Raw genomic sequence first — 13,484 nt, 5'->3', positions numbered from 1 at the left:
AGCAGGTACTTCTCTGGTCCAGTGGTTGAGACTCTATAATTCAAATGCAGGGGACATGGATTCGATCCCTGGTCTGGGTACTAGAATTTGCAGCCAAATACTTAAAAAAAAAAAAAAAATAAGCAAAGGATTTGAATAGACATTTTACTGAAGAACATATGTGAATTACCAGTAATATAGTGGGCATGCTCAGTTGTGTCTCCCTCTTTGTGACCCTGTGGACTCTAGCCCACCAGGCTCCTCTGTCCATGGAATTTTCCAGGCAAAAATACTGGTGTGGGTTGCCATTTCCTACTCCAATAGCACATAAGAAGATGTTCAATATCATTAGTCACTAGGAAAATGAGATACTACTTCATATTCACCAAAACGGCTAAATTGAAAAAACAAGTGGTAAGGCTGGAAAAATTACTAGTGGGAGTATAAAATGGTCTAGGTACTTTGCAAAACAGTTTGGTGGTTTCCTAAAATGTTAAACATAAAAGTACCATATAGCCTAGAAATTTCATTTCTATGTGTACCTACCCAATAGAAATGAAAATATATGTCCACAAATGTAATAGCAGCATTATTGACAATAAGCCAAAAAGTGAAAACAGTCCATCAGCAATCACATGGATGTACAAATGTGATATGAAGTAATAATATGTGCTACAACATAAATGAACATCACAGACACTGAGATACCTGATGGTAGTTTTGGTTTGTATTTCCCTAATAATGAGCTATGTTGAGCATTGTTTCATGTGTTTGTTGACCATCTATATGTCTGCTTTGAAGAAATGTGTATTTAGGTCTTCTACCCATTTTTTGATTGGTTGTTTTTCTTTTTTATATTGAGTTGCATGAGCTGCTTGTATACTTTGGAGATTAATCCTTTGTCAGTTGCTTTGTTTGCAAATATTTTCTCTCATTTTGAGAGTTGTCTTTTAGTCCGTTTTATGATTTTCTTTGGTGTGCAAAAGCTCTTTTAGGACTTTAGAACAAGGATAAAGAGGAGCATTTTATAATAATAATGAAATCAATTCACAAAGGAGACATAATGTTTTAAAAATAGGCATCTAATATCAGAGATTCAAAATATATGACCCCAAAACTGATAGAATTTAAAGGAGAAAGATTAGAAAACCAATAGAAATATAGAAGACTTAAAGAATATTCTGTCAGCTGGGCCTCCATGACATTTATAGGACATTCTCCCCAACAACTGCAAATACACATTCTTTTCAAGTGTTCATGGAATATTCATCAACATAGTATATCATATGCTACCTGGAAATCAAGTCTCAATAAATTTAAATTGATGGTACCTAACAAAGTATGTTTTATGAACACAAGGAATTCAATTGGGATTCAGTAACAGATTTCTGGAAAATTCCCAAATATTTAGAAATTAAATAGTACATGATATAACCTGGGCACATAAGGCACCATAAGCGAAATTACAAAACATTTTTAACTGAATGAAAATGAAAAGATAATTTATCAGAGTTTATGAGACTGATCTAAAGTAGTGAGTAAGGAGAAATGTATAGTTTCAGATGTTTTTATTAGAAAAGGACAAAAGTCACTTATCAGTGTTCTAAGCTTTTACCTTAATAACCTAGAAAGATAAGTGCAAATATAATGAAGCAAAAAATAGTTATAGGGAAGAATATAATAAAGGTAGGGCAGAATAAAACAACATAGAAAAAGGTGGACAATATAAGTATTGAAACCACAAGTGGTATTTTGAAAAATCAGTAAAATTGCTAAAATTTTGGCCAGAGTGATCAATAAAAAAGTAGAGCAGGTAATTAAATTGATACAGAGAATGAAAGAGGGATATCACTGCACATTGTACAGACACTAAAAGGGTAGTATGAAAATCTTTTGAACAATTTTAGATGAATAAACTATAAGATACAAACAGCCAAAACTGATCAGTTAAGAAATACATAACTTGAATAGGTTTCTGTTGAATTAGAAAACAGCATATTCATAATGTAAAACTTTGCTGAAAAGAAATTTCAGGTCTGGTTTCTGGTTAGCGAATAGATACTACTCTATACAAACTCAGAAAATAGAAAAGGATAGTTCATTTCCCAGTTTGCTTTATGAAGCAAACTCTGTTGCCATAACAAAAGAAAGACATTTCTATAGAAAGAATGCTTAAAATCATGATTCATTAAGAAATTGCAAATTACAACCACAATTATACGCCCATACATGTTTATTAGAGTGGCTAAAGTTAGAAAGATTGACAGTGCTAAATGTTGATAAGGATGTGGTGCAACTGACTCTCTCACATATTACTGGTAGGAATGTCAAAGAATACAGCTGTTTTGCAAAACAGCTGTTCAGTTCCTTAAAGTGTTAACAACCATAACAATCTTACCACTCAGCCCAGAAATAACATTTTATTCAAGAGAAATGATAATGTTTGTTTACAAAGACTTTCAAACACTCAAATGTCCATCAACATGAGACTTGATAAACAAGTTGTCCCATATCCATAGCAAGTAAAAGTACGGTTAATACATGGAACAGTGTGGATAAACTCATTGACAGGTTGCTGAGCAAAAGAAGCTAGACCCAAAACAATATATGCTCTGATTCCATTTATATGCAGCTATAAAAAAGACAGGTCTAATGTATAATGACAGAAAATAGGTTAGTGTTTCTTTGGTCTTTGGTTTGTTCCAGAAAATTTACTCAGATGGCGCAGACATACTATTTGAGTTGATAGAAATGTTCTATGCTTGATTATGTTTTTAGTTAAATGAGAGTATGCATTTGTCAAAATTTATTGAACTTTATTTTTAAAAATTGGTACATAGTATTGTATGACAATTTTATCTTTATAAAATTGACTGTAAAAAAATCAGAGGGTGTGTTTGTCAGTTGATTGTGCAATAGATGGAATTTGTGAAATGGAATATATATATATATATAGTAGAAGAAATTAAATGCAGTTAAGAAAAGAGAAAAGTAAAATATAGGAGGGAGAGAGAGCAGCATGAAAGTATATTGAAGTATATTGTGAGAAGAACTTATATACTTTTGAAGGGAGTCTTAGGAAAGGTGTTAACAGCAGGTATTCAGTAAAGGAGGTATTTGACACAGAGGGAAAATATTCCTAGATCAGTACTCTGAGATAGATAAGTAATGAAGAGCAGAGACAGTGGTAAATGTGTGTAAAAACGTAAAGGAACATAATGTTTAGTGAAATATATAGAGCAATAACATAAATTGGAAGGTCTAAGTCATGGAAGGATGAGTAAGGATCTGATTAATGTTAGACCTATATCCTAATTTCTGGGATAATGTCAAAAAGAATTAAAATAGAAAGCATACTTTTCATACTGATAGAAGAAAAAGAAAATTAAGTGATAAATGTTCAGTAAATTCCAAAGTTTGCAAGAAAGGTGAAAAATAGAAGCTTGATACAATAGAACAAAAACAGATAAGGAATTTAAACTCAAATATAAACTCTTTTTAAATTACTCAATTTTGGCAAATGTCATAGTATTTAAAAAAAATAGAAATTACGTGTTATTTAATGATACAGAAAGGTTGTAAAGAAATAATTGAAAAAGACATTCAGTTCAGTTCAGTCACTCAGTCGTGTCCGACTCTTTGCAAACCCATGAATCACAGCACGCCAGGCCCCCCGTCCATCACCAACTCCCAGAGTTCAATCAGACTCACGTCCATCGAGTCGGTGATGCCATCCAGCCATCTCATTCTCCATCGTCCCCTTCTCCTCCCACCCCCAATCCCTCCCAGCATCAGAGTCTTTTCCAGTGAGTCAACTCGCCGCATGAGGTGGTCAAAGTATTGGAGTTACGGGACAAAAATGTTTTATAAGTGTATAAAAAGGCCATGTAGTCAAATGCAAAAATCATTACTAGAAATAAAAAGGTTTGCTTCATAATTATATAAAGTTCTGTTCACCAGGATGATATAACAGTTATAAAATTATAAGCACTTTATAACATAGCCTCAAAAACTTATAAAGCAGAATTTTGAGGAAATACAAAAGAAATAGACAAAGCCACAATTTCATGGAATATTGTACTTACTTTTCTCAACAATTGATAGAAAAAAACAGGCACGAAAACCCAAAACTGTGTAAGGTTGATTGAAGAGCACAGTGCTGCATCCAGCAGTTTTAGAGTACACATTCTTTTCAAGCATATGTAGAGAATTTTCAAAAATTATGTGTTGACCATAAAAACAATCTCAGAAAATTTCAAAGGATTGAAATCATGTTGGACATTTTCTTTTACTACAGTATAATTAAGTTAGATATCTATGAAGAGGGTACACTGTATATTTGGAAATCTAAAAAGAATTCATAATGGAAATTAGGAAATATTTAGATTGAATTATGAGAAAAAATGTGATATACTGAAAGTTGCAGAATGCAGCTTATTAGATGGAAATCAACAACTTTAAATGCATATGTTAGAGAAAAAGGCTGAAAGTTGGTGAGCTAAAATCCATTTCAAGAAGAAAAAATAAGAGCAAAATAAAGGGGAGGAGGAAATAAAAACAGAAACAGGAATTAATGGATAAGAAAACAGACATGCAATAGAGAAGATCAAGGAATCAAAAAAGAATTCTTTTTAAATATTAAAAAAAGAAAAACTTTTAATGAGCTCAGCTGAAGAAAAGGAAAAATAAATAACCAACATGTGGAATGAGAAGCAAAAAGGACATGACTGCCAATACTGTTGACATTAAGATAGAAACATACAAGGAAATATCTTACGCAAATAAATTGGAAAATATAGTTGAAATGGGCAAGTTCCCAAAAAGCTATGACTAACGTAAGAAATAGAATTTGTGAATAGTCCTTTATCACAGCTGTCCCCTACCTTTCTGGCACCAGGGACCCATTTCATGGAAGACAATTTTTCTATGAATGGGGATGAGGTGGAGTGAATGGTTTCAGAATGATTAAGTGAATTACATTTATTGTGCACTTTATTTCTGTTATTGTTGCATTGTGCTATATAATGAAATAATTATACAGCTCACCATAATGCAGAATCAGTGGGAGGGAGCCCTGAGCTTCTTTTCTGAGCTCAGTTGATAATGTAAGTGATGGGTAACAGCAATAAATACAGATGAAGTTTTTCTCACTCACCCACCTGGCCACTCACCTCCTGCTGTGTGTCCAGGTTCCTAACAGGCCATGTACTGGTAGAGGTCCATTGCCCAGGGGTTGGGGACCCCTGCTTTAACGGTGAAATAAATTTGATCAGTGGTAAGTGCTTCAGAAAGACTTTATTCCCAGTGGACATCCCTGGCATATTAAATGTTCAAGCAAGGCATCCTATATTTCTTAATATTTTCTTAGAGGAGGGGAAAAAAAGGACATTGCCACTCATTTTATGAGGGTAGCATGCTGCCACTGCTGCTAAGTCACTTCAGTCGTGTCTGACTCTGTGTGACCCCATAAACGGCAGCCCACCAGGCTCCCCCATCCCTGGGATTCTCCAGGCAAGAACACTGGAGTGGGTTGTCATTTCCTTCTCCAATGTGTGAAAGTGAAGTCACTCAGTCGTATCCAACTCTTAGCGACCCCATGGACTGCAGCCCAGCAGGCTCCTCCATCCATGGGATTTTCTCGGCAAGAGTATTGGAGTGGGGTGCCATTGCCTTCTCCGAGGGTAGCATAATATTCATATAAATACTTGATCAAGTACAAAGGAAATTTACAAACCAGGCTAATTAGTGACCATAGATGCCAAAATTTGAAAAGGCTAATCAAGAAACCCAGCAAATATATCTCATGATAATGTTGGATTTTCCCAGGAATGGGAGTTTTATTCAATGTAATTCACTGTATCACTATATTAAGAGATTTAAAAAAGAATGACATGGTTATTTCAATAAATTCAAAATAAATTTGGTGAAAAGTGAAAGTGTTATTTACTCAGTCATGTCCAACTCTTTGTGACCCCATGGCCTGTAGCCTACAAGACTCCTTTGTCCATGAAATTCTTCAGGCAAGAATACTGAAGTGGGTTGCTATTCGCTTCTCCAGAGGATCTTCCTGACCCAGGAATCAAACCCAGATCTCATGCATTGCAGGTAGATCCTTTACTGTCTGAGCTACCGGGGAAGTCATAGATTTTAAGAATTTAATTTGGAAAGCGAAAGTGTTAGTTTCTCAGTCCTGTCCTATTCTTTGCAACCCTATGGACTGTAGCCCGCCAGGCTCCTCTGTTCATCAAATTCTTCAGGCAAGAATACTGGAGTGGGTTGCCATTCCCTTCTGCAGGGGATCTTCCTGACCCACGGATCAAACCCAGGTCTCCTACATTGTAGGCAGATTCTTTACCATCTATAGGTAAAGTCAAATTTGGTACGCACCTATAAAAATTGAGAAAGAAAGAAATTTTGTAATTTGTGACAAGGTGGATGGACCTAGAAGGTATTGTGGTTTGTGAAATGAATCAGAGCAAGACAAATACTGTATCTTTTCACTTGTAAATGAAATCTAAAAACAAACTAATCTAATTGATCACTGACAAATAGAGCAAAACGAAACAGACTTACTTACAGATAGAACAAACTAGTAGTTACCAGAGGGAAGAGGCGTGAAAGAATGGGCAAAGTATGTGAGAGGGATTGAGAGGTACAAACTACTAGGTATGAAATAAATAAGTTATAGGGTTGTAACCTACAGCACAAGGAATATAGTCAGTATTTTATAATAGCTTTATATGGAGTGTAGCCTATAAAAATACTGAATTCTGGAATACAGTATTATAAATCAAATATAAACTGATTGACTGATTTGATAAAATTCAGTATCTTTGCATGGCAGAAAACCCCTCCTAGCAAACTAGACATAGAATGAACTTCCTTAGTGTGATAAGCAGTATTTCTATTAAAACAACAAGCATACTTATTAATAATAAAACTTGGAATGCTTTCCCGTTTAGGTCGGGTGTCAGTCAACAATGCTCACTGCCACCACCAATTTTCAATATCATATTGAGGTCCTAGATAAGACAGTGAAGCACGAGCCAGAAACAAAAAATCTATAAGGATTAAAAGAGAGAAAAAAAAAACCTACCATTACCTATAGATGATATATTTGTGTATGTAGAGCAGTAGTCATTTATGAGTGGGAGAGTTGGACTATAAAGAAAGCTGAGTACCGAAGAATTGATGCTTTTGAACTGTGGTGTTGGGGAAGACTCTTCAGAGTCCTTTGGACTGCAAGGAGATCCAACCAGTCAATCCTAAAGGGAATCAGTCTTGAATATTCATTGGAAGGACTGATGTTGAAGCTGAAACTCCAATACTTGGGCCACCTGATGTGAAGAACTGACTCATTGGAAAAGACCCTAATGCTGGGAAGGGTTGAAGGCAGGAGGAGAAGGGGACAACAGAGGATGAGATGGTTGGATGGCATCACCGACTCAATGGACGTGAGTTTGAGTAAACTCCGGTAGTTGGTGATGGACAAGGAAGCCTGGCGTGCTGCAGTCAATGGGGTCGCAAAGAGTCAGACACGACTGAGTGACTGAGCTGAACTGAAGAGCATTACCAGATAAATTATTATAATTAGAGTTTAGCAGTGTCTTCAGATACAAAGTCGGTGTACAAACATCAGTTGTGTTTCTATGAGCCCACAAAAAACAAAACTTTTAAACTAAGGGTATCATTTAATTTAGCACCAATGCTATGCAATATGAATAAATCTTAGCAGGCTATATGTGAGACCTTGGTCTTATCTTTTGAAGAGTTGAGAAACCCAGTAGAACAAGAATGTAAGTCCCTGTTTGCTTTCTTTTCAGACTTAAATCAAGGAAATATTCACTGTTTAAGTTCAGTATCTAGAGAGGGCCTATACAGTTTGTCCAGAATACCACAGAATAGTCTCCTAAAGTAGTTGTTTGCAGTATTACTTTTGGAGTAAATTGAACACAGAAAATGAATATCTTGCTAATAGAGATTTGGGGCTTGTTTCATCTGAATCTTTGTCTAATAGTCTTTTCTGTAAGCATTCATGAAAGCATTCTCTGGTGGGAGTTCATTCACTTTTCTACCTGAACTTTCCACTGTGGGAACTAGCTCTGAATAATTTCACAGAAATTTTATTAAAGTACGTATTTACCAAGTATCATGGTAGCTACCTTACTTGGTAAAATTTAAGACAGTTCTAAGATGCATCGTTTCTTCATAGTCTACTAAATTAAACAATGTTGTCACTTTTTGACTGATATCATTGACTTTAACATGCATCTTGATTCTAGAGGTTTCTGTTTTTTAAAAACACTTTATGATTTATGAAACATTCCTATAGAAATATTTCTGCTGTTTTATAGTTTTAAAATAACTGCATAGAAAATCTACTTTATGGTTCATTTTTCAGGTCTATCATGCTGCGTATAGTTTTTTTCCTTCATAATTTAAGCATCCTTAAAGTAGTTCCTTTTCTTGTTTTCCCAGTTATTTTGCCATTCTGGCCATTTTCCTCTGGATGTCTTATAGTTTGTCAGTAAACTTCTTAATACTGAATATGATACAGACTTCAAAAAGAAAATTATAAAATCTTAGTATATCCAGAAAGTAATATGCTCTATGAATTCATGAACTAGAGTTTTGTTAATAAGATTTTCATTAAATTTTTCCTTAAAACGAGGCAAGATTGTTTTTTAATTTTTCCAAGTAGGTTTAAATTGTAAGAATTTAAATTGTAGGTTTAAACTTTTCCCTTAAAACAAGGCAGAATTGTTTTATTTTTGGTAAGTAGGTTTACATGTAAGAAATTGCAAGAATTTCTCCCTATTGACACTCATTTACTCACTTTTAAAATTGAAGTTAAAGATGCTACTTTTTTAAAAGTTAACATTTTTTCGTAACCAATATAAACAGGATTGTAATACATGTCTTTTCCAATTATTCTTTTCCTCTCTACAAAGTCATTTCAAAACAAAGCTGCCCATTATTTTAACCTGGGAATGTTTCAAAGTGACAAAGAAGTTTACTTGTTTTAGAAGTGAATATTTACATTTGAATTTATATATTTATATATATATATATATATTTTTTTTTACAGTCATAATTCCTGGTAGTCATTATGTGACTTTTTACTGTGTTTTATATATTCCCAGTTCAGCTTAATTCATCTAAAGGGAAAATGACACCTCATAGTATGTTAAAATTGTCAGATTCATGTAGAGTGTGGCTTCCCAGGTGGCATAGTGGTAAAGAATCCACCTGCCAGTGCAGGAGACACAAGAGACATGGGTTTGATCCCTAGGTTGGAAAGATCCCCTAGAGTAGGAAATGGCAACTCATTCTAGTATTCTTGCCTGGAAAATTCCATGGACAGAGGAGCCGGCGGGCTACTGTCCATGGAGTCACAGAATCAGATGCAACTGAGTGTGTGCGCGTTCACACACACACGCACACTCACTCTCACGTAGAGTGTATGAGTAAGCTTTTTTAGTAGCTAATGTACTTTTCTCTCTTTAATAACACAGGTTTTGAGAGTATTTTAGAAGGGCTTTATGGACCACGGCTACGAAGAGACCTCAGTTTATTTGAAGGTAATACTTCTTAAATTCTATTTAAAAATTTTAATCTTCAGTTCATTTTACAAGTGAAAAATAGTTGTTTTATACTAGCTTTATATAAAAATGAATTTGTGATCTTGTTTAATTAGAAGATACTTTAAAATAAATGAGCCAAATATTATTTCTGTTATTACATAATGTTATTAATATTATAACTTTAGTACACTATTTTAGTACAAACTAGAAAACAAAGCTTGGTTTTTAGCTTAATGATAAAATTTAACTTTTGTTATTTTAAACATTATGTTCCCTGACTTATTCTTAAAGAGAACTCAAAGGGGTTCAATTAGATAAATATCTCTTACTACTTATGATATAGGCAGCCTGGAACTCAGATTGTCACTCTGAGATATCCTGCTGTGTGTGTTCAGAGTTTTAACAGTTTGTTGTTTATTATAGCCTCATCTTCCAAACACTTTAGCATAAATCCTGGTAGAAAATTTTGATCTATGCTATAATTGCTGTGATATAGTTTAGTTTTTTTATTTCTTGCTTGGAAACAGCATTATGAGAGGACATTTTTGTAGAACATTGAAATTTTATAGTATAGCTCATTCACAAAATGGGCAATGTTAGTGTAGATTTTCTTGTTTGGTTTTGATATAATTCTTTCTAAATCTCTTACCTGTTCAGTTTTATATGTTAACTCTGTTACCTTCTGTTCTCCCGGTACTTCCCATTCTACAAAGACCCAAGGTATTTTGTGCAAATAAATCTTTTGAGTTGAGAGAGAGATAGTGATGTTAGGAGCAATCCAAAAGTTTCCACTCATATTCTCTCTCTCTCTCTCTCATTTTTTAATGTTGAGCAGAATAATTGAGTTATGAACCGTAGAGCTGAAATCTGTATCAAAGACCATTTGTGCCAACCACCCATGTTCAGTCAGATGAATGATACCCATGTAGAACATGACTTTTAGGATGAAGACTCAAAATTGTGCCTGTTCTAGTGTTTTGTTGTTGCTGTTCTAGTGTTTTATCATTCTTATGGCTAAAATCTTTTTCTGTCTGTAATCATTTCTTATTTCATTTATCATAGTTTAATACTGCATTAAATATTTTACCTGATATATTTATAAACAAAACTGGTTTTATTTCCACTTATTTTTCTGAGCGTATAAATGAAGAACGGAAAAAAATCTAAAAAAACAAGTATTTAACATATGTTTGGTATTTTTTCAACCTCTCTTTTTAAACCTGCTGTCCTCATTCAGATCAGAAACAGCATTATACTTAATTGCCTACTGATAACCCAATATGCAACTTGTAACTCTTAAGCGTCTTGCTTCCCCAAATTTCATTTACCTTTATATAATTACATAGGTATATATTTATGTTCCTTCAGAAATTAGTTGTTTAGTATATAAAGGGCAGAATGTCCTCATGAAATAAAGTCTTGTATTTTGTTTTTAGACTAGTATTTCCTTAGTATACAAGTAACACATGTTCATTTTTAGAAACTAGAAAATAGAGATAAATTGTAAATAAAGTATTACTCTTAGTTCCACAACCCCATAGATAACCTTTAACATTTTTATATAAATTTAAAAATATATGTTTGGATGTAATTATTCTTCTATTAAAGTAGTACATACTGTGTATACAGTATGTATAGGTTTTTGTGCTTACTGATTTTGTTCACTGGCATATCATTTAAGTATATGAAGTTCTGTATCATCATTCTTAATGTCAGAAAAATATTACATCGTATATCTGTGGTAATTAATTTAGTGAATTATACCTGTTGCTGCTTATATTCATCCCATTTTTTCTTTTAATTCTGGTAGATCTTGTACTTTATATCCTCTTTTGTGCTTTTTTTGATGGCAGGATTTATAAAATTAACCAAGCTGTGGAATTCAGTCTTTTTCTCAAACATAGGCACATATTGATGTTGCCCTTTTTCATCCTAAATGTTCTTTCTTCCAGGTTTCTTAGGTAAAAATCTTCCTTCTTTTCTTTGCATTTTTGAGTTTTTTTTAAAAAGGGTTTCTAATCAAAGTTGCAGACTTAAGAGGGATGATACTAATTATAGTAATAAATCTATATGTGTGCAAGGGTAAAGAAAGACAGCCATATTATATCTTGAAGGAAAGTTACAACAGTGCTATCAAAGTGTAGAAGAGCCTTTGAAAAGGTTTGTGGAAGCTATTCACTATAGATGTCTCCAGCTTTTTTCTTATCCTCTTCTTAAATGTTTGCTTTCTTTGTTCTTATCATTGTTTAAAATGGCTTAATATTTAGATGTTAGGATTACCAAGTGTAGATATTTCTCATTATACAAATCTGTATTCAGGAGACACATTTAGATGAGTGTATGTTTTTATCTAAATCATTGGAAATCTGAAACTTTGTTATTCACTGTCCAAAACATAGGTATCAGATTAATTATTAGCATGGGATCCTTATATATTACTCTAAATTATTTTTTATTATAAAATTAAATGCATAGTATTTTTAGTTTGTAATATATTTAAGTTAAATAGACTGCATTGCCAATTTGATACTATTTTCTGGGAAAATACATTCTAAATTTCATACTGCTACCTTAAAAGTCAACTCTGGTATACAGTGTTTTTAATGTAAAGGTTTTTATCATATATATTCATATTTTGAGGAGTTCATATTTTATTTCTTGAAATCTGTTCAGAGTTGCCTCCAAATTGAATGGTTTTGAAAGAAACTTTTGAATGTTCCTAATTTTTAATTTGTTGGATACAAAAATTCTAACTTTGTCTTCTTTGATCTCTTCTCACAACTTTTTGTCCTTTTGAGGAAAACATAACTGTTACTGCTTTTTGGAGTCAAGTCTCAAAAGAAATTTTGAATATTGCGAATTTTTTTGTACCCCCTGAAAAGTTCCCTATACTCTATGCCTCTTTTCTACCAACCCAAAACTCACTTGTTCTGCTGTCACATGACTTGTAAGCAGAAATTCACCCTTGTTTTCTGCCTTAGTCCTTTCTCATGTCTTACCGGGAAACTAGTTTCTTTCACTTGTAAGTTTGTCTGATTTACTTGCCCTGACTATGGATATTTACTCACATATGAGGAGAGTACAGTAGGCATGTGTAAAGTGGCTGATAGACCCCGTTGGGTTTTCTCTAGCTGTGCCCACATTTCAAAGAGAAATTATATCAGAGGTATGTAAGTGATTGCGTGTTGGCCGGATCTAGCTTATTGACTGTTTTTGAATGGCCTGTGAGCTAAGAATGGTTTTTATGTTTCTAAATAGTTGAGAACAATCAAAAGAAGATTTAGTATTTTGTGACATGTGGAAGCTATATGAAGTTCAAATTGAATGTCCAGTTAGTACAGTTTTATTGGAAACAGCCCCCTCTCATTTGTTGACATTGTCTATGGCTACTTTTGTACTTCAACAGTAGAGTTGAATGGTTGTTACAGAGACCATATGTCCTCCACAACCTAAAATATATATTCTCTGGCTGTTTAAAGGTTTGCTAATCCATGACTTATAACACTGACCAGCATTTAATATTTTTGGCTTAATATCCTTTTCTCCCCCTAACTATTAGCACTATGATGATTGAGCAAACAAAACTACCTTTTAGATTTATTGGGTAACATACTTTGAATAGTTATTTTGTGTTAGAAACTGTGATAAGCAGTGAGGAAAGAAAAAGGAATACATAGGATCTCTGCCTACTAGGAACTCATAGCCTAGTATTAACTAAAAAATGAATAGTTTTGTAATATGAATTGATGATTATTTATATTAAACCAGAGAACCTAATACTATTTTATAGTTAATTATATAAGCTATAGTAGCTTTTCTCAGTGTGTTCACAAAGGCTTATCCAAGTGTACAGGCATACCTCAGAGGTATTGCCAGTTCAGTTCCAGACCACTGCAGTAGAGTAACAATAGAGTGAGTCTC

General features: G+C 33.6%; 1 protein-coding gene across 12 annotated transcripts in view; it reads left to right on the top strand.

Moving 5' to 3' along the window:
• Positions 1–13,484, top strand: part of LCORL (ligand dependent nuclear receptor corepressor like) — a 182,532-nt gene that overhangs the window by 46,941 nt on the left and 122,107 nt on the right. For all 12 annotated transcript variants that reach the window (XM_088836255.1, XM_055434574.2, XM_055434575.2 and 9 more), the window contains exon 2: positions 9,495–9,560. In XM_088836255.1, the coding sequence (XP_088692381.1) occupies positions 9,495–9,560 (66 nt within the window). The remainder of the gene's footprint in view (positions 1–9,494; positions 9,561–13,484) is intronic.

This window comes from Moschus berezovskii, chromosome 5 (genome assembly GCF_049115385.1).
Source record: "Moschus berezovskii isolate FMDL1 chromosome 5, NW_MosBer_1.0, whole genome shotgun sequence".
Taxonomy (NCBI): domain Eukaryota; kingdom Metazoa; phylum Chordata; class Mammalia; order Artiodactyla; family Moschidae; genus Moschus; species Moschus berezovskii.
This window is presented reverse-complemented; position numbering and strand designations above follow the sequence as displayed.